General features: G+C 42.3%; 1 protein-coding gene and 1 long non-coding RNA gene across 3 annotated transcripts; one reads left to right on the top strand and one right to left on the bottom strand.

Annotated features, from left to right (window-relative positions):
* Positions 1-7,507: 7,507 nt before the first annotated feature.
* On the bottom strand, positions 7,508-16,042 carry ciartb (circadian associated repressor of transcription b). The gene is made up of 6 exons (XM_030054542.1): positions 15,919-16,042; positions 12,693-13,140; positions 12,218-12,293; positions 11,296-11,374; positions 9,645-9,771; positions 7,508-9,165 (listed from the first exon to the last, which is right to left on the bottom strand). The coding sequence occupies exons 2-6, from the start codon at positions 13,098-13,100 to the stop codon at positions 8,764-8,766; spliced, it is 1,092 nt and encodes a 363-aa protein (XP_029910402.1). The 5' UTR covers positions 13,101-13,140; positions 15,919-16,042; the 3' UTR covers positions 7,508-8,763.
* A 279-nt stretch (positions 16,043-16,321) lies between these two features.
* Positions 16,322-19,557, top strand: LOC115361200 (uncharacterized). 2 transcript variants are annotated; one of them, XR_003928397.1, is made up of 3 exons: positions 16,322-16,492; positions 17,014-17,117; positions 19,428-19,557. It is a non-coding gene; the product is annotated as an uncharacterized LOC115361200 (long non-coding RNA). The 2 variants fall into 2 exon arrangements; XR_003928398.1 differs by lacking the exon at positions 19,428-19,557 and adding an exon at positions 17,824-18,061.
* The last annotated feature ends 2,382 nt before the right edge of the window (positions 19,558-21,939 follow it).

Below are 21,939 nucleotides of genomic sequence, written 5' to 3'. Positions count from 1 at the left end.
TGCTGCAGGGCCAAGCTTTATTCAAACCCACATGAATTTCATTTTAAATTCTTGTGGAGATCCCAAGGTTCCCAAAGATGCCAAATACGTCCCACTGAATCACAGGAGAATATAAAATGATGCACAAGACATCTAGATATTTTTTATTTTATGTAATGGTGCAGCCATAAAACAATGGCATCTTGGGGCGGAATATTTCACTCAATATAAGTGTGATGTAGCTTCAGTGATGCATTACAATGAGCAGACACAGCAGATGTATCTGACAATGTCTTACAATAAGGCAAAAATGTTTTTTCTCACTTTGAAGTTGCCGAAGTGGAAATCTAAGGGAAAATCAGGTCATGCCAATTTGCAATAAATACTTTTGCTATTTGTAACACTGATGTACATGAAAATGAAATTTCAACTTAAATTAGTGCTTCAGTGATGATGGTCCCAAAACAAAGCTTTCTAGCTGTCTGGGGAAGTGGACGACATCACACTGTTACCTTTACATTTAAAGTCCTTATAAAGTGTGCAACATAACTCTCCTTCTCCTTACTGACAGCTGCTTTTAGTCATTTTAACAGTTCCCATCAGTATTGGTCATGGTGTCTTGTAAATTACTGGCAGACGGTGAGATAAGATATTATACAGTTTGCTTGTCTCACACATTTGTATGCAGCCTAAATGAGTCTATCTCCATCTCCAGCCTGATGACTGTAAATATTTCAACCATGTGTCACTGAAACATGATCAGAGTCCTCTGTGGCTTTGTCATTGGTGGAGTGTGAGGTGGCACGCTTTACAGTCAGTCGTTACAGTTAGTAGTTCTGATGCATCTCGTGTAACAGAGTCAAAGCTGGTATGCTGGGATCAGCTCTGTGGTCCACAGCGATGGGGTGCTGGGATCATGAGATTCCAGCGGACTTAAGACGGGATGTTCAGACAGAGGGTCTGATGGTGGCACAGTGGCCTGGCTGTGCCTTTCCCATACACACATAGGGCGTGCTGTCAGAGATTGTATGCTGCATGTGTAACCCAAAACCATGCCCTTCATCTACAGCGATGCAACTCTACTGTATTTGAAGCGTTATTGGCTCTCTGATGTGTCACGAGCTGATATCAGGCTTTAGGGGCTTTGCATTTGGCAGGCAGAATTCAATGACTGTCTTCAGCAAGAATGTAAGTTACCTGCAGGTAAAACTGGTGTGTGACTGTGCAAAGTCTTAAAATTCATATCATAGACTCTACACAAAGCAGCCTGTTGCGTGCACTTACCATCAACTTGTCATAGCACTGCTGAATCTCTGCCAAAAAACTAAATTCTAACATTTACATAAGGCCTCTCTGTTGAAAAATTAATCCCTGCTTAGGAAACCTGCTTACAAAGTGAATGCACTTTGTCCAGTGATATGTTTCTTTCACAACAGTGTCACCTAGTGGACATCACCGAGACATTTGCATTAGGAAAAGACCGGAGGTAAGATTTAATTTAAATGGAATGGTATGATGTGAGAGATTGAACAATGGAGATAAAATAGTATATGAACAAGAATAAATCATATATTTTACTTTTATTTGCTTTATTAATGTATTCAAATGCTTGAGCATGTTGAGTAGAACGTAAGAACGATCAGCATGTGACAAAGTATGGATGATATCTGAGTCATGTTTTGTTTATTTGACAAAATAGAGATAGGAATATGAAGAAATTAGGTTTTTGAATTTACAGTCATGCAGGATGTACAAATATGTGTGTTGTGTATTGCAGTGGTTACCCTCTTCAAAAACAGAAAATTTATCTGTAATGAAAATTTGATGTTTGCGTCTCCTTTCATTAAGTATGGATTCTATATGAAACTGTGCATAAAAACAGGATAAAAACTGAGGTTTTACCGAGTACATTTTGAGCTGAACTTATCAAATGTGTACAACAGTCAACCATCTGCTGTATGAATATTTTATGACTTAGCTATTGGATTTTGTATATGTTTTGCATGAGTACTGGATCCACGCCAGCAAGAACTGTATATATCTGATATTATTACCAGCTCTTTACGCCCTAAGCAATGTCTACAATACATCTTCCACCTCCAGTGATGCCATGTAATAGTATAGCATACTTTCTGTGAACATTTGATGCTCCATGCTCTCTGAATGGAGCAGCGAGGGGTCGGTGACAATAGGAGGTTGTGTAGCTCAGGAGACAGACCTGGGGGCATTAATCATGCATGCCAGCCTCCCACTTTATCTGTGTGATCATTAGGGCATACTTTAGCATGATGATCACTCTCTGGAAATGAGCTCCTGGAGGCTGCTTCCATTATTCATACCTACAAGAGCACAGTCTGCCTCTATTCTTAGTAAAGAGACTTAATGAAGGGTGGCCATATTTAGGTGCCGTGCTCCTGATCTGTCACAGAGTGGCAGCGTCCCTGCTCGTTGGTCTGTTCTCCCTGCTCGCCATTCACAGCCCTCCGCTTCTTTACCTGTGAGATTAGGCCCAAGGGAGGTGGCAGGTGTTGTTCATTAAGATAAGCTCGGGATGTCTGTGCTCCTTTAAGGCAAAGCCTGCCATTTGATTTGCCAAGCTTTCCTGACAGAGCTTCAGAGCTTACTGCTTCAGTCCTGAGAGCATTCATATTATTCTCAATTAGTATGGATGGGGTGCACCATTCATTTCATTTTCATGCTTGTGTAGATTATCCTCATTTAAGAAATGTCGATTCTTACCAACCATGTTTTAGAAAAAACAGAATATCTGTGTGGATAATATGATTTATCTGTAGAGAAGTGTATAAATGAAGGTGTTGCACACTGTACGTCCAAATATTCTCATGTGTATAATGTTATTTGCTCATTTCCTTGCCGTCAGATACATGCTGTACATGTTTTGGAAGACGTTCAGGTCCATGTAAAATGTTCTTATGCCCAGAGTGCTTTGAAAATTCCCAAGTGGCACAAACTAAAATGCTGCTTGTTTGTCCTTTTCAACTCCACTTTGCCTGTTGCAAGGAGATCTAAAGCCCATGGTGACTGGTTCCTCTGCCACAATAGTAGGTACAGGTAATTAGCCGGCAATATGTGGATGGTCGAGTTTGCTGATGCCTCGCTCGCATAATTGGTCTCTGAGGTACCAACCTACAGTCTACATCGCAAAATGGTGTACAAATTGGCTCATGAAAAAGGAAGCATATGCAAGATATTCCATGGTAAAGTAAATCAGTTAAAGGTAACCACACTGTGAGAACATACTTTGGAGCATTTATAAATTTAGCTCTTTATTTAAATGTGTATGCCAATTGTTGAATAGCTACCATTCATTCATTTTTTTTTTCATTCACTGATTTATTCAGTCAGTCAAATGTTAAACTATGTCATTATGTTAATAGCTTCACTTCTTTATAGAATGCATATTTAACCCCTTTGTTCTGCTCCTGTGACCCTCATAATTTCTGCTCTGAGTAGACCCTGTAAAACATTGTCAAATTAACACCCCAATGCATGTTCACAATCCTCAATAATTTCTCTTAATTGTCCAATCTAGTTTCCAAAATTGTGCTCGTGCTCTATTCAGGCCATTCATGTCAATTTTCTTACATTATGCACACTGTTCACCACTCACTTTGACTGTTTGAAATATTAACATCTACACAGCTATTCAAAATCAATGCTGATGTTACAGAAAACACATGAAGCATGTCAAAGATGCCGTCAGAACAAGGTTATTTTTTTCAAAAGATCTAAGGATAACCTATCAGAGATGGTAAAATCGATATCATTGCACTGGTTTGCAGAGGCCATGACTGCCTATATGTGGGATCAGCGTATTTGGTCGTCATTTGACTCTGAAATCATTAAAGGAAGCCCTGACTCTGGAGACCACTGGTGGGTATCAATATTTCCACCACAATGTCATATAAGAAACAGCAGTCACCTTTATATTGATTGGTCCACATCAATAGAAAATGAAACTATAAGTAGTAATACCACATTTACACAGTCTATGTATGCACTCTATTCTATGATAAACCAAGGCTAGGAGATGATTGACTGGACTTCACCATTGTTTATGCAAACACACACTTTACATTGGAAACCTGGGAAGCTCCCCAGACAACAGCAGCATAAACGGCATATATGACCTACACTCCTAGTAATTAGGTGGGGGTATTCTGGGTCCATAGGTCTCTCAATTAAAAGTGCCTGGTCCTCTGAGACTACTTTCTCTATAAGGTGTGAGTGGATTGACTGTCGCATCATAATAGCATAATAAGAATGTTTCTAGCTTTGCAGGCATCAGATGTAAATGTGTGACCGTCTCCTCTGCAGCAGCCTGTCTCTGCCTGTCAAGTTGGCAAAATGTTTTGAAACACGCTGCTCCTCCTGCAGTTCTTGCAGCTCTCAAAATTTTTAAAAACATGTAAATTATTATTATTATTTTTTTTTTAATGGACTAGTGCACAAAAGAGCAGATTTAATGGCTTTGACCTTCAATAATCATACCTGTGATGCAAGCAGTCTTGACATCTTTGAAGTCCAAACATTTGAGACTTGGCATTTAATGACTGCGCAGCAAATCCCTGTGGCTCCAGAAGATCTGAGATGCAATCAGGCTTCGATCCGCTCGCGCTGCACTGATAACAAAACAGCTGTGGCTCCAACAAGTAATTAATAATACATGCGATGTGTGTGTGGTAGTGCCTGCTGGTCAAACGTGCCCTATGAGTATATGAAGGTACAGTATTAGCTGTTACAGCCAATATGACATGTCAGGGGGTAGAGCAGGAGATGTGGGGAGCATTGAAGCAAATTATACTTTATAGTCACATTATAGATAGATAAAGTAGAAAACTGAGTCATGTAGCATGAGGCAGTGTTCACCCACAATTATCTGTATTTTACCTGTGCAGTGGTACTCAGAATCTCATTTTGCATGGCTTCATGAGATGACACTTTTACTCATTTCATACCGGCCTGTGACTTGATCATTTTCACCATTCACCATTTTCAGAGTTTGTTATCTGCTGCAAGGTTCCCTTCATTGGGAGTGACATGACATCTGCCTTTCCCTCAGTTTCATCTATTTTTCTGATCCTGAGAGAGAAAAAGAATTACATATAGTGTATATAAATAACTCCAGCAGAGCAAACCACCAGCTTGGCTCCTATTCAGCGCTACCCTGCCTTGTCATTTCAAACTCAGCTGGAGCTCAAATTAAGGCCAATTTACAATAAAAGGGTAGTTGGAGAGAATGAGGCCCCATTTATTATTCCTTCCGGCTCTTTGCAACTGGAACTATGGACTTGCTCCCTACCCTCTCCTTTTCTCTCCCACTCTCCTTTGAATGCTTTCAACAAAGGCTCCTATCTCTGCTCCTCCAGTAATGATTTGTCTTTGTAGTTTTGCCCACACATGGCCTGGACAAAGAACTCTGACATCAATCATTTGCGCAAAACATCTCTTTTGAATGAAGATTAGCCTTTAAATTGGAACAATATGACTAATTTTCTCTATAATTGACAGCGCTGCAGTATCAGAACTATACCCATGGTTGAACATACATTTATGTACCTCAGCTTACATCATTTTCAGCACTTTTGATTTGACTGGTCAATTGCATAGCCAAATTAATCCAATGCTGCCCACACAGTTGACCACCACGTGCATGTTTTTTTTTTTTTTTTCTCACAAATAGCAGCTTTATCACTGAATCATTGTTGAGATTTGGTGCAGCTCATGTAGACAATCCAATGAGTTGACTTTTTGTTGATGCAGCTCTTCCTATCATTCATAAGGACTTCCCCTCTGAGGGCGAGTGGAAGGCAAAAGTTGTGCCAGCTGACTCTGGACAAGGATGCTGTCAGAGCCCAGGTCCTGCGTGCACGTGAGTCTGGAGCATTAGCCTTGCCCTGGGAGATGAAATCTGGGGCGGTAATGCTGAAACAATGCAGTCTGGGTAATCAACCCCTCTGCTTCCACCAATCACCTCTTTTAATCTGGAACAGGACCACGTGACCACCATATGACTCTCAGAAAGGGAAAAAAAAAAAAAAAAAAACTTGTAGGCCTAACGTTTTGATTCCATTTAACTGCCCGGGTTTTTTTTTTCAGTCTGGCTGACAGTCAGATCACACATGACCCACAAACTTCCTTTTTCACTCTCTCTGTGAATACCAGTGCTTTCATACTGAAACAAGCAACAGAAAAGAATAAAATCTGTCTGTGGGTTGACTAAAGGCAAATCCAAAGCCAGGATATAAGAGTTTCCAGCATTCAAATTCATTCATTCATTCATTCACTTATTCTGCCTCCCCAAGAAAATTCCATAGCGCCAAAGGATAAAGAAGTAAAGAGACTAAGAGGAAAAGTCCCTTCACTGGGCACGGTAAACCATAGTAGTTATTACTTTGTCTATCAGGGCAAACCATCTGGTTCATGTAAACTGACCTTTTCAAATAAAGCCAGTTTTTATTCTGCCTGCTGTACAGTCAAATATAAACCTATAACATGTAACCCTTCACCTATAGATGGCAGCATTCAATCTTAAATTTGGCAACACCAGCCTCTCCCTCATCAACGTGGGTATATTTTCATATAAGTCTTGGCAGAGGGACCACAAATAAAATTGTCTTGAGTCAAGTATAAATTTAGAGAATGCTCTTATCTGCTACATTAACCTTAGTGCAGCTTGGTCAAAGTTTTCAGATTTTCTGCACCAGCCTGCATAGTGCCCTTTACGGACCCCAGATGGCTGAAATTTAAAAGGCTGTCTGATTTTTATAGTAAATATGAAGTTCCTGTGAAAATGATGCTCCTCTGTCTTAATGGCGTCATGATGGCCTGTGTGTTTTCACGATCATACAGACGGGCGAACTGAGCACGCAAGGTTAAGTAAAAAATGTGAGTACTTTCTTGTCTGGATGGGTCCATCGGTGTAAAAATCTGCCTCCTCAGTACCAAAATGTGGCAGCGTGTGACAGCATGAAATGTGAAGCAATACTGACATTTTGATTTGCTACTATGAAAATTAAAATTTCTTTTTTTTCTGTGCAGTGGGCATGAAAATACTGAGAAATACATCCTCCTCAAAGAAATACACACAATGTATCTTTTATTTCAGCAGGAAGTGTCTTTAATTGGAGCACTCCCATCGTCTTACCCTGTAATTTGCCTTACACACTGATATAAATCATTCGAGAACTTGCTTTGATGGGTAATTGACCCAGTTTTGATCTTAGTAGCGATTTACAATGGGCTGTTTCATAAGATCCTTTTGGTAATACAAAAGGTATTTTTATATGTGTTCGTGCAGTTCCCCGTCACTTGCTGTTCTCTATCTGGAGCACTTAAAGGGTCATTAGGGAAAAAACAAAATCAACCCTGTACATGTTGAATAACCAAAAATGTATAAGACTTATGTATATGTAGATGTATTTGCCTGTTAGTCACCACAATTAAGTACAATTTGTTACTATTGATTCAGGAATTCAGAAAATTCAATAAAAAAAAACTGCAGCCATTTTGCGTCAAACAAATATAACCACATTTATTTTGAAAGTATAAAATTTCACACTATAAAGGCCACTTTTCAGGGTAAATCGACAACCGTTTTGAAACATTTACACAGAGAAATACCTTGTCCCTCTCTGCTGGTCTACCATACTGTTCGGTTCTGTGGCAAAACATAAGAGTTGTTCTACTTGACCACAGAAAAGTAGTTGGCAAGATCTGAATAATTTACTCAAAACGGGAAATGGCAGGAGATCGGGAATTCCTGATTTGTACATCCCTCAGAGGATCAGGTATTCTGAACGGTTCTCTCTCTTTATTAAACCAGCTTCCAGGCACAGCTTGACGTTACAGGCACTGTTTGCCTTCTACTGGGAGACTCAAAAGAAAACTGCAGTTGACATTCTTTACAATGGCACCAGTCAGGCCACAAGAGCGTCCCCATGGAGAGAGCATCCTCTGTTTGCACAAGCACAACAACTCGTACTCTAGACCTCGTCACCGGAGGCCGTTTGGCTCACTGCAGATCTCGTGAGGTGTTCAGTCTTTGAGTGTAGCGGTCACTTTCCTACCCGCTAACCTTTACGTGGTGCCCGCTGAGGTAGAACAGTTGTACCAAAAGACTTATTTATAAAGTATACAAATGAGTAACAGTCACATCAATAAACCTAAGATTGGAGTCATGAGGGGAAAGGAAAGAGAAAAAAAAGACATCACATTCCACCCACATTTTCAGTACAACTATATGTAGACCACTGACAAGTCTGGATATCTGAAATGTTCCCTCCCACCACAAATTACTCTTGCAATCCTTTCCCTTTCAGGCATGATAGCTGTTTCACAGATAATCAACCTATGTTATAGTGTCTACGAGCCAAAGGGAGCAAATTCAGCTGTGAAATCACTAGAAACTGCTCTGCGGATCTCAGCATGAGAATTTTGTCCTTCCCACTCTCACACACGCAATCCTATTCAATTCAAGAGTGCAAACGAAAAAGGGGGAGAAAAAAAGTTAAGTCAACAAAGGGAACTAAAGCAGACACTTGTCATGTCAGAGAGGGCACGTTCTCATATCGAAGAGTTCATGTTCACTGATGCTCCTTCCGCATTAAATAAGGAATCCGTGATATCCCTTATGAAGGCTCTCGTCTCTCCTGAAGGCTGGAATGGACTAAGTGAGCTGACTGGCTCCCGGCAAGGTGGGCAAGGCTGGGCTGGGCTGAACTGTGCAGGGCATTTAGCTGGACAACCAGCCTTCTGTCTGGACTAGGACCAGCTGCTGCCCATCACACCCCCCGTCTCCTTGCGAGTGATGATGCTTTCTGTCGACTTGAGGAGCCTCTCTAGACAGGGCGCGTTGATTTTGCCCAGTGGAGGGCCTCTGGGTATGGAGTCTATCTTAGCGTGGCTGTCTGTGCTGGAGGACACGGCGTTGTCCTGCGTAAGCTCTCTGTCTCTGGAGGACAGCAGGTGCCTGGGGCCAGCCTGGGCCTGCTCTGCTGTGGGGGAGCAGATGGGTGAAGTGTGGAGCCACTTCAGGTTACTGGCTGAGTAGGCTCCGGGGGGAGTGAGGTCAGTCACTCTGAGGGCTTTGGCACCCACCGGAGGGGCACTGATGATGACAGGGCTCCCTGCTGCACTGACCAGAGCTGTGGTCACTGGAGATAGCTGCAAGAACAAGAGATCAAAGTTTAAAGTTACTCTTGCATGTGTCACAACCTTATCTGTTGCACTCGCTGGCAGCACGGCTTGTTACGGCGATCAAAATAGCTCCATTTTTGTGCTAAAAAAAAAAAAAAAAAAAGTACATGAAATTCCTATCAATGGGAGGGTGTGTCCAGATTAGCCATAGAAGTAAATCCTCACTAACTAAATGCAGAGGAATGTACCAGAGTCTTCTGACCCTTCTTATCCCCTTAGGGACACTCCTCCAAAATTACCTTTTCTCCTCTGTCATTATTTTTAGTGAACCTGAGACTGCTGTAATACCTCACAACTGTAAAAATAGATTTTAATCCTCTCTCCCTGTCCCGGACCTGTGATTAAATAATAATAGATATTCCAGTCCCTCTTTCTCTGCGTGAGTGCAGTCACCTTAAACCTTATGTTCTTGACTGCCTCACCCAAGAGCTCTTGTACCACCTTACCTTGAGTTTCTTGGTAGGAGTAGCTTCCTCTGTCTGGGTGACAGTGAGTTGGTCGTGGGGTTTCACATTGGGGAACCAGCTCTTTAGCATTTCCTCCATTTTAAGAATGATATTGATGTATTTTTCCCTGGAGGACAGCAAAAGAGACATTTGGAACATTTATTAGTGCACAGTGCCGCCAGTGCATAAATCAGCATGATCTAGTAAACATCTTAACTTCTAACTCAACATGGGAAATCTGCAAACAAACAGAAAGCACTCAGACTCACTCTCACTCACCAAAGCCCATGTTACATGCATAGAGAATTTCGCCTTAGGTATTTTTCACACGTTTTGAGCTCACACGTGTCCTGATGTATAATAGTTCTCCTCGCCTCTAAAAATAAACGCCTAAGCCACAGTGGTCTCCAACAGCGTCATAGCAAAAATAAACTACTCGCGGTGACGCAGCTCTTGTTCAAGGTGGGCAGAGCGAAGTGCCCATTAACTCCCACTCGTCAAAACCAGATGGTTGGTAGGGGATTAGCCCATGTCATATGATCAGGACCTTCCCGCTACACTCCATTCAGAGCATGTTAAATTCATGTGATAGATTATCCGCAACAGTGACTGCTAAAGAAGTCACTTTGATCCTGTCTACCATTGTGTTGCTGCAGGGGCTGCCAGCTGGCAGCAGGGACCAAGCACAAGGACTGGAAGAGGGAGGGTTAGTCCACCTTCCAGTCTCTGCCCCGATCGTCTGCAGGGCGGCTGCCACGCCCACTCTTTGTCTCCCATACGAAGGGAGCAGCTGCTGCGTGAGGAGCTCAATCAGTCTGTGCCAAATTCAGCACATTATCTTATATCAGTATACCTTGATGCAACCTCTCACAGTGACCGGCTGTCCTGTCAGCACAATGAATGCCTTTCTCCGCCATAAGGATCAGTAGTGGTGCTTTTGATGCACAGCCAGACAATAAATGTAAACTGTTTTCTTTCAATGGCAATGACAGCAAATGGTAACTATTAATGTATGGAAAGTAAGATCTTGGGGAGAGAGACAATGAGAACCATTTTGCTACTTAATGACTTGAATAAAGCATCCAAAAATTATTAAAAAGCATCTTTGTTCCTCTTTAAGGAGTGATATCATAGTTCATTGGCAGTCTGACCAATGGAGAGCTAAGCAAGCATGCACATATGTGCTGTTCCCAGACTGGAGTTTGATAGATTTTTAACAAATTACCTTGCAACTGTAGGACTTAACAAAGTCTGCAGTAAATGTAATCTGACTGTGTGAGGGTAGCAGCTCCTCGCTGGGCAACACGCTGTGAGCCATGTGTCTGAAACACATCTCAGTTCACTTAGACCCTCCGCTAGCTACCACCTTGTCTAATACTCAAAATTGTACCCGGTGCTTCAAAAGCTTCTGATCTGATTTTGAAAAGAAACACAGCTGAGAAAGAGGAGACGGCCATGAATGCATGTTGAAGTAGCAGAGAGCTTTTACTTCAGCAAGAACTAGAGACACAGGCTGGACCGAGCACACAAGCACACGTCTGAGCTGACTAAACATGAATGAATCGATGAATATTACTGGATGACTCTGAATATTGGACAAGTTGTACCCTGAGGGGACTTATAATATGTGGGCCACGTTGAAGACACTTACCCCATGCAGGGGTTCTGAAGGACACCCATGATCCTCTGAATCCGGTCCATGGCCACACTCTCCTGGAAACTGCTGAGTCCTGAGAAAGGAAAAAGGGAGTTCTACCATGAGCAACACAAACTGTGTTGACAGCAGGGCTGAGTCTGTGAAGCAGATGGGTTGTGTGAAGTGTGTATGTGCGGGAGCAGACTCCCTGCCTCTTTGGCCAGGAAGTGTCGGGTCGCACAAGGTTTGGGTTTGACCGAAATCCCAAACTAAGCACTTTCAGAGCCTGCCTGAACATGGAGCTGCTTGATTTGAGAAGCCACATTGAGAGATTAGTGTATCGCTGTAATGCATATCGGATGACTCAGGTGCAGCAGCTGCCTGACACTGTGTGTTCTGTGGAGAACTGCGCTATGTTCTCACCCACTTCTGCCATGCATCTAACCTATAGGAATATTTGAAGTGTGACATCATTTCTTCGCCCACAGGCATAAAAAACAGCATTTAGAAATTTATTATTTCCTGTTTAATATGTTAATTCATCTGAAGCTTCAGGGCCATTTTAAAAACAGTGTGGTTAGCTCTGCACTATGCGCACCTTTTCACAAAATGTTCTCCATTATAAAGCACAGACGCCACACAAAAGAAATACTTGTGGTTACTTGATAGTCCTACAGCAAACAATACATGTTTCAGGCATCTCTCTCTCAAATCTCAGGACACATTCCTCAAAGAGTGGCACAGCGTCTATCCAATCTATTGTTTTCCTCTGAGCCACCAGAGAGATGAGAAGGGAGAAGAGAAAGAGAAAATAAAAAAGAAACACAAACGAAAGATCTAGCTTCATCTAAAAACGTTTGTGTGGTACAGTACCAAAGAACCTTTTGAAAAGATTTCCAAGGAGCAAAAGAGAGGGGATGTGAAATGGCTGACTTACGTTCTCTGTATCTCCCTGAACGAAGCCCATTCAAGATTGATGACAGCGGATGAATGTAGCATTGTAGTTCCATACACTGGAAAAGAAAACGGATTTATTGTAGGTGATATCTCTGTCAAAAATGTTTCACAGGCCTTTCCCTGCTCATAGCAATAACCTGATATCAAACAACCTTCCACAAACTGCCTTTTCACCGCATGCAAAAGTTTTACAACATGATTTGGATGACCTGTTAACTTATCTTGAGGTTTTTTTTCTTCGTATGATTGAGAGAATAACTCAAAAATTCTTGAGAAAAGTATGACTAACTCATCTAGTCTCACTGTATAAGGGAGGGTCTTTTACTGGAAATGTCATGAGTGAGGCAGACTCTACAACCAATGGGGAAGTTGATATGGGTGAGAGAGCACGCTCTAGTTTTGCTGACGGTGTCAACCTCCTGTGCTAGACAAACATGAGTAACAGAGGTCCTCACCTTTCTGGTGAAAATTCGGTCTTTCTCTGACTTGCTGGAAATGTACTGCAGCTCCTTACGCTCGTCCACCGTGGCACTGTGAGGCCTCTTCAGTGCTTGCAGAGTACTTTTAGCATTTGATTTCTGTCCCTGTTGTGTTTGACACAGTTCAGTGGCATCCCTGTCCCATGCCTCTGTGCAGCTGGAGGGAGACCCCCGGCTGGAGGCCTCGCTGCCCTCGCTCCAGTTACTCTCACCCTCCTTCACCTTGCTGCTTCTGCAGCTGCTGCTCTCAGATGGGCCCAGGTGTGACGGAGGAGCCTCTGTCTGGCTGCGCTTTCCAGCACAGTCAGACTCCCTCTCGCTCTCGTCGTCCTCGTTGTCACTCGCCAGCCAGTCAATGGAGTTGTCCGAATCCGTAGCAGACATCCTTGGCTGCAGGCTCTAACCAGCACTGACCATCACTGACCTGTCAGAGAGGAAGCCATGATTGGTATATCACAACACTACAAAAGGCATGAAAAGCAGCAGGCCTGTTGAAATGTCCTTACGCAAACCTCTATAGATTACTCTGGATGAGAGCATTAGCTAAATGCAGCTGCAAATCCCCGGCACTTCTCGTGCACCGTCCAAAGGAAATGAATAGTAACGCACACAAGGACAGCAGAGAGCGCTGAGCAGATGGTGGCACTGAAGCCCAATTGTTTGGGCCACACACTGACCCGCATGCTTTACAGCCGCAGCACCTGAGCCAGTAAACACAGCTTGGCTGCCATCAAAGGCAAACACCAAACACCTTCAGACCCACAACAATACTGCATAGCCCTAAATGAAATCATCAACACAATTCGCAAATCAGTAATTTACGATTCTGACTCTTTGAACTCTTAACAACAATATGGTGGAAAATGGTTTAAATCATGATTACAAGGTCCATATCAACTAACAGTAACATTTTATCATAACATTCTGGATGTAAAATCTCTATGTCAAGTTTAAAGAGTTTCGTTCTTGAATAAAATGTACATAGATGCATTCATTTATAATTCTTAGGGCTATTGCCAGAATAAAATGGTTGAAAAAAAAAAGATAGACAAGTAGGGGTAAAATTTGTTTTTGAGTCATACTTTAACAAAACAAAGGAACAAAAATCCATCTTTGCCTATATGAGAACAGAAAAACAGCAAGTAGCAAAGTAATAGACTATTATAACTGAAACCTCATAATTATTCAGTCACAGCTATTCAAACTGCAGGGTTCATGTTATTGTGTTGTAAGGACATTTTTTAATAGCTTTTCGGGGTTTAACTGTATCCATTTTGTGTGTAACAGCAGCATGGCTAAGTTATGTCAAGCTCTACTGTTAAGTAAGTAACACAATTTGAATAGAAACCATCATCATCAGTGGATAAAATAGGAAAATAAGGGCAGAAAACTGTAAGCATCCATTAAGGATTAGATGAACTAAGCTATGGCCATTATTTGATGCTTCTGAGATAGATATATGTCAAAATTGAGGAAACTTTTATTGTGATAATTACTGATAACATTGTATCATCCACAACAAATTCCTATTTTATTCTGAAATGAATACTGACTTTAGTGTTATTCAAAATCACCAGCTTAGATAGTTTCCCTATGTATATCAGGTGGCTCACCAGCTGCCGCCAACAAACGTGTTCATAAATATTGTTAGCATTGTTTATTCAACCTGGCAGAGGGTCTGCCATCATGACACGGCTCTGACTGGAGACCTGGCATCAACACAAAGTGACACTCATGAAAAAAAAAGGTTATTTACTAAATGGGAGATGGTACTGGAGGTTGACAACATGAAAAATCCCTTGTGAATTAAAAGTCATCCGGCTACATAGACCCTCCAGGAGAGACTCACTAATTGCTTCGGTGATTTGTCAGGGACTTCACAAATAAATAAAGTGAGAACACCATTTTCAGCGCATATTTTTGGTGTTTTATTTTAAACCCTTGGCTTGCTGTCTCTGGGTTCCTGTGAATTTTGACAGCGGCAGTGTTAACTGTTCCCTGGCTCTTTGTCTCAGGATCACCATCAGCTTGTGATCTTACTGTTAAAGGAGAGGGTGGAGGCCCTCTGTGGCCCACATTTGACTGATTTTAGAAACCTTTGACAACACAGTAAATACATCTGGATGTTTCTAATTACAGCTGTACGGCTTCCCCACAGCCAACACTGACAACAAAAGACCATACAAAGGAAATTTAGGCCTAGGTGTGTGAACAGGGTCCCACACAATAGGGCACAAAGGCAATAAAAATTCTGTTTTAAATGTTACTTTTTAATTACATCCTATGTTAAAGTTATCTTCTCAGGCTCAGATTCATGCTGTTCTGCAAATGCCATACCTAATATCCACAAACCTCCACAATACTGCACAAAACCAAATATGAGAAATTTCTCATGCAAATAAAAATGGAATTTATTATCTTTTGTGCATCCCCATGCCTTATGAGCGACTCTGCTGGATTAAAAAAAAAGAGTGCCATAATTTCATTTTACCACTGAACCTCATTTGGGCCTTCACAAACACCGCATGCATTCTTTCAGTCTAGTGATGGAAATTCAAATGACTGCTGTAGCCCATGTTCAAGTGATAACAGCCTCCGGTCAGAATAAATCTGTTTATGGCCATGAATTCCCTCATACAGACACACGCTGCCATTCTCTCTCCTCTGTTTAATAGTATATCGATCAATCCACATTTGTCTCTTGACTACCTGTGTAGGTGGGGCACATGAATACATCTATGTCCACCACAACAGAGGCTATATATTCCTATTGAAAAACGATGCTCAACAGTTTCAATATCATGACTTTTCCACAAACTACACATGTATATAACGATACAGAAATAGCGACAACAGATCAGATCAGTCCAATCCACTTAAAAGCAGTTGGGCAACAGACACAATAGAGTCTTCCTTATCAGTCATAGTAAATTTGGCAGCATACACTGTTACATTACATAAAACCAGAAACACCCCTTGGACTATTTGTCATGTTAGAGCCAAAGCCGATCAATGATGTGCCCCCCACAAGACAATAATCGCTTGCTTATTTTTGGCTATAACTGTGGCAAATTCCTCTGGATGGTTTTTTAATGTAAAAACAACAAAAACATCTGAGGCTTTTTATTTCTACACACAGTGAAAGCGGGTCACCACGACCGTCCGGTTCTTGACGTGATCTGATATAATGAGGGGTACATACCTAACCGGGATGGGGCGAATCGCACTCTTCTTTGTTCAGAGGTAAATCCAGGACTCCGGGCGCGGAGCAGCTGATGTGTTGGACGCGGTGCGAGTGAGGAAGCGCTGCGCTCGCTCGGCCCGTGTTGCTTCTCCCAAGGCAACGTGTCTGCGGGGGCGGAGCTAAGGCGCACGGAGCACGCGATTCGCCCATCGGCCCGCCCCGTCTGACAAATAGAGTTTGCTTTTCCAGTCAGCTCGGGAGCGATAGGCGAGACCGGCTTACATATTCAAATGAAATGGAAATGACAGAAGCACGTGGACACGCGGATCAGTTTCATTTTAGCAGCTGGGCGAAAAGTCAACCCAGGGCTAGTTTTGGTCATTGTAGAGGCATTCTTCCTCATTATATCATCGCAGTGATGCCTCACTTGTGGCATGTCAGCGAGTCCCAGCTTAGCGCAGGCACAGTCAGCGATTTAAGTTGAAGTTAAGCATTTAATAATAACGTGACACTGTATCGATCCATGTGGAGAAAGTTTGTGTCATGGTCGGCTGTGGAGCAGGTGCAGCCTTGCTGAAAGGCACTTCAGCAGGTCAGGTGTTTGAGTTTACAGGGTTGGATTACAGATTGGTGTAAGGATGATTGCTAAACACAAGGCCACCTTGACAGTGCTGTTACAAGAATTTTAACATTGCATGTTGCTCTGTTAAGCAGTCAGATGTTGTCCTTAATAAACTACTTAATATTCCTTCAGACGAGTCTAGTCTTCTTTCCCACGTAACAATGACTCAGATAGCTTGAAGTCTTATTTCATATTGGTTTTTTTTTGTTTGTTTGTTTGTTTGCTTGCTTGTTTGTTTGTTTTTAATATCTAGCCTAGATCTGGCTGGCAGGCTGAATGCTTATCTAAAATGATTTGTTATTGATTCTTGTTGCCTATTTTTAAAAAGTCTTAAAACGAGATATCATATCTGATGGAGGTCATCCAACAAGATAAACTGTGCATGCAAAACAACCTTCTGGAAAAATCTGCCAGTGAAGACGCAGTTGAAATCCAGAGTGTGTTCATGCTCTTATTGATTGGGTTTGAATGATTGTTTTTTGTGCTCACAGTGACAGTAAAGGCATGACTCACAGGACCTGCGTTTGGCTGCTTGTGAGAGTGAGTGCAGAGCGCTCTGGTGAGAAGCCAGACAAGGACTCAGAGCCTGGAGCCAGTGAGTCACAAACCCTTTTACAGCAAACATGATCACGTGCATTTGGGAGACGCCCACCCAAAACATCCAGCCTCTCCTCTCCTCCTCGTCTCCCTCAATTGACGGTCATAATTAGCCAAGTCAAGCAGTATTAAAAACAACACGTTTCCCTTCTTCTTCTTCACCTCTCTCCAGCTCTCCTCCTCTTCCCCTCTGTTTACCCTTCAGCATGCAGAATGGACAGGTTGCATGTGAAAATGTGCTGTGGATTGTTTACAGAGCTAAGGATGCTGCCCAGACAGTTTAACAACTGGGTGCAAATCTGTCTGGCTTTAAATGTTGAAGGACTTTTGTAATGAGCATGTTGCATTCAATTTATAAAAGTCTGACTTAATTGCAGCCTGGTGAGTAGACTCTAAAGGCGATCATAGAGAAGCAGATGCGGTTATACTTTTATTTTATGTTCTGCTCCCAAAGTGAGGAGCAGGCCGGCAAGGGACAAGCGCAGACCAGCGCCAAGGCCTGGAGAAAGATGGGTTCACTTCTTGCTGTTATGCATTTAATCACATCCTGCTGTGAAGAATGCGCACCGCAGACCCCAGTGTGCCCATAAAGCCAGTGGAGGTGACACGCCTGCTGGGGTAGTGAGCCACTCATACAGAAGTAAAACTGTGCTGTTGATCCTTTAAACAACCCATAAGCAGCCTCCTGTCTTGTTGCTCCCCAGACCCGCATCCTCTGTGACCCCAGCCTTTGTGACGACGATGCACTTCCTACAGCTTCCTGGCAACTCTCGTTTCCCTTTCTTGTCTCCAAGGCTTCCCTGTCACTATGGAGTACATCACATCAAAGGACAGGAAACAAACGTCTACTTTTTTTTCCCATCAAAGAGATATTTCAGGCACATGTAGTACTTAGAATAGCGGCAAAGGCCTGCACAAATATCGTCTAAAATAAAATCAGAATCACCACAAAAATGCAACATTGATATCAGTAGCAAATGTTTGTTATTTCTCTGTGACACCCCCTTTCCTGAACGTTTCCAATGCAAATATTAAATTCATTGGTGTTTTCATTGGTGTCCCTTTCACCCTGAATCATTATGGTGTTACGGGTTCATCAAGAATGTTTTACTTCGAATTACAGCTCATGTTTTTGTTTCACACAGACAAAGCACTTTGGATTTATTAATTTGGTCAATACATCTTGTGAGGAATACTTGAGGACTTCTTCCTCATTCGGAGGACTCCGAGGGCATTTAATTATTTTGCAGTTGGCAGTCGCACAAAAGACAACAGCAATTTTCATTCTTCTCACAGAGGACATTTTTCCATTCGGAGACGTAAACACACACACATACGTACACACCTCTGTCATCTACGCATTCTTCTGTCAGGGCTGAGATGAGTCACACACAAAAACTGGCTCTGTGATTTACAATTTGTCAGAGAGGCTGGCTGATTCTGTGCCTGGGAGAGACTGCATGTCTCCCACTCTCATTCATAAGAAAAGTAAATGCCAAATCAGAGGCATACACCCTTCTCATTATAGGGGCACACACATAAACCTAGGTCCTAACCCTCCCTTTTACAAAAAGCACAGTATGTGCTTGCGTGGGTAAAGAACAGTGCCTCACCTCGCCCTGAGGACTAAGGACGAATATTTGGGCAGATGATAGATAACGTTTTGTGTGGTATTGTTTGTGTTAATTAGATGGGATGTGTGATGACTGCGTAGAGGGCGGGCGGACATGGGGGTGTATGGTGCGGGTTTCCGGCTGGACGGGAATTGATGCTGGTCTGGGTAGACCTCCCAACACACACACAATACACACAGTACACACACTCACTCACACACTTTTCTTGAATGAGACACAAAAAGCCAAAGTTCAAATATATGTTAGAGAGGAGAAATGCACTCATTAAAACTTTCAACAGGCTGATTGAGAAGAAGAGAGAACATTGAATAGTTGGCTCCCAATAAGTTAGTAGCAGGACAAGGTTTTGATCTCAAAAAGAAAGACCTGTTGAATTTACATATTCATAACCTCTTATTAAAATATGCCAAGCACATTTTATTCAGAATGTTTGCACCATATCATTAAATCTTTTTCTTTATCAAAGCAATTGCAATATGTAGGTTAAATAGACCATTCACAGAGGCAGATTTTTGACAACATCAGTGCCTGGTGATTCATGTCCAGTAGCATCAGTTTTGCTCTATATGTTGCCCTCCGATGATGCATCACAGCTCTTTCCTCATTTTTCCTGTGAAATGTGTTTTGCCAGCAAATAGATCACTAAGTTGTCTTCTCTTGTGTTGTTCTTTCAGAGATTGCACTGTCTATCCGGATCAGTTTTTCTCCTCTGGTGACAAGGGATGGGATTTTGGGCTCCTGCTTGCCTATTTATTCTGTTCTTAAAACAGTTGAAATCATGTATGCAGAAATATCTTATTACCAAGGTTTTGCATATTTTAATGCTTCATTATTCTCATATCTTCCTGGAATGCTAAGCCGAGTCGGAATAGCATTTTTTTTTTCATTGCACCTTCAAAACCCATCAAAATCTACCTCAGCAAATAAAGAAATGGATAATAAGAGAACCTTCAAAATCAAAAAGAGATATGTAATGATCTTTTTACACCTCTATTCTTGTTCACATTAGATTGAGAGGGTGCAGCAGCTGAAATCTCTTATTTGGGCCGACAGAAATTGCATCATGTTTGGACAGTGGGGACAGTGCCAAAAAGCCATTTTGACTAAAGCAAAACTGAGGACTGAAATGCAAGGCCTTTTCTATCCCAATGCGTCCCCCCCACCCTCTTGTGCTTTTGGAATCTCACAATCAGCACCTAATATTTGCAAGGTAAAAATCAGCTCTTTGCCAGGAAAAAATGTTGGCATTTTACATTTCTGCAAACCAAGGACACATTGAAATGTCGTGTTTTCAAGTTTCGTGCCTCTGCAGACTGGGGTTAGAGTCCCATGTCAAGTGCAAGTCGTGTTTATTTCTAGCTAATGTTATTAAGTCAAATTTTGCTGTGACTTGCACTTTTCTCACCACCTTATTCTATCCCATGTCGACTGAAAGCTCAAGATGTGCACACGTGTGGAAACTTTGTTGCCACTCTTTCTCTTGCTTATTTAATTTCACAAAGCTCTCTATTATTGCCTAACTACATCTAAAGTGAGCCTAATCCTTCCAACCCTTCATTAATCTCATACACAATCCACAACACATCCGGCACTCAATAACACACAACCAGGACACTAACAAGCAATCGTCTCTCTCACATATGTACGGGTTTTGCGCCATTTCAAAACCTGTTTTCCATTTTCAGATTGTAATGAAACATGCAACACAACAGCCTGCCATCACAAATATGACTGCAGCCTCAAGGGAGCCACTAAGGCTTGGCAGCCGGAAGCTCGAGGGTTTGCTTGTCGTTGTGGGCGGGCTCAGTGTGATGAATGCTCCTGACAGCCTTAGCTGACCTTTATTTCACGTGCGTGCTGTATGGCAAGTGAATGACGCGTCCATACGTGCACGGAGTTGTGGTTACAAGTGGATTTGTTTGTATTTGAGAAAGTGTTTGTGTGCCGGCAGGGAATTATGTTTGTGTGTGTGTGTATTACCTTACTAGCAGCTGTCCCTTCCTATGAGCTGTGCTTATGACTCAGCTTAGTCTAACCTGGCTTTGGTCCATCTGCCTTCCAGTGCTCATACTTGGACCCATGCTGGTGTGTGTGTGTGTGTGTGTGTGTGTGTGTGGGTGGGTGGGTGTGTGCAGCTTTGTCCATGTTGTGTATGGTGAGGTATATCTCTAAATTGGGTCACTAATCACTAGCCTTTCCAGAGTATTGTTCATATTATCACAACATGCGGTACTATGACCACATGTTATGACCGCTCATTACTAAAGTATTCAAGTATTACTCAGGCACCAGTCAGCTCAGAGGGAAGAGAAGCATCTGGAATGCCCATAACTGTGTTAATGATGACCAACGCTCCTGCAGGGGACGTAAACATAAGCACAAATTTGCAACTTACAAATATGGATCAGATCTTAAAAACACAGACCCTGGATGTGGCTTGCCTCAGCTAGATGGATATTCAGCCCTTCCAGTAAATCCTGACTTTGTAATCACAAGATTACACAATTCTCCCCTGCAGATTTTGTAAGGCCTTGGACCAGTTGCAGTACTTGTACCGCTTCAGTGAATGTCAGTTATTAGAAACCAGGTTGGCTTCATTGCAGACAACAAGGTAATTAAAAAAGATCTTTGTAACTTTGTACTCAGACTCATAGTTTTCTCCAATCCTTAAGCTTTTCTCATAAATAAACACATAAACCCCCTTTTTTTAGTTTGTTTATTTCACATAATAAAACAGAAAATCTTGCTTTTAACCTTTACAACCCTAAAAAAGTGGATTCCTTGCAGAATCAGGCAAAACTTGTGCATATGGACTCAGTGACTCTCTTTAACCTTCTTCATGTGGTTAGAACATGCCTTCCACTTCTCACTAGTGTGTCTACACCTCCAGATATGTCACCCCTGTTACTGTAAATGCTAGTTCCGCTGAGTTAACCCCACCCACACACAAGAAATGTGACTGCACGCGGTGTGGGCACACTGCAGCAGAGTGGGAAAAAAAAGAAAACGCGCCAGTTGTGTGTGGCAAGGTTCACCCAATAGCATTCTGGGCTCGTGTTAGAGGTTATGTAGTCGGAGAAGAAGTGATACCAGACTCGGTGCCAAGAAGCTTGCACTGTGACTTTAAAGGGTTGGACCTCCAGCACCCCAGCACGTACACTCCCTCTCTGTTTGTGGCTTCTCCCC

The sequence above is a fragment of the Myripristis murdjan genome, chromosome 6, assembly GCF_902150065.1.
Source record: "Myripristis murdjan chromosome 6, fMyrMur1.1, whole genome shotgun sequence".
In the NCBI taxonomy this organism is placed as follows: Eukaryota; Metazoa; Chordata; class Actinopteri; order Holocentriformes; family Holocentridae; genus Myripristis; species Myripristis murdjan.
The sequence above is the reverse complement of the archived record's forward strand: the minus strand, read 5'-3'. Positions and strand labels throughout refer to the sequence as shown.

What these genes read in the sequence shown, in the direction of transcription:
- ciartb (XM_030054542.1), bottom strand. Translation starts at nt 13,100, where the DNA reads ATGTCTGCTACGGATTCGGACAACTCCATTGACTGGCTGGCGAGTGAC. An exon ending in CTTCAGAACCCCTGCATGGG is followed by an intron (nt 9,772 to 11,295) that starts GTAAGTGTCTTC and finishes GCTGTCCTCCAG; the next exon opens with GGAAAAATACATCAATATCA. An exon ending in CTCCTACCAAGAAACTCAAG is followed by an intron (nt 9,166 to 9,644) that starts GTAAGGTGGTAC and finishes TTGTTCTTGCAG; the next exon opens with CTATCTCCAGTGACCACAGC.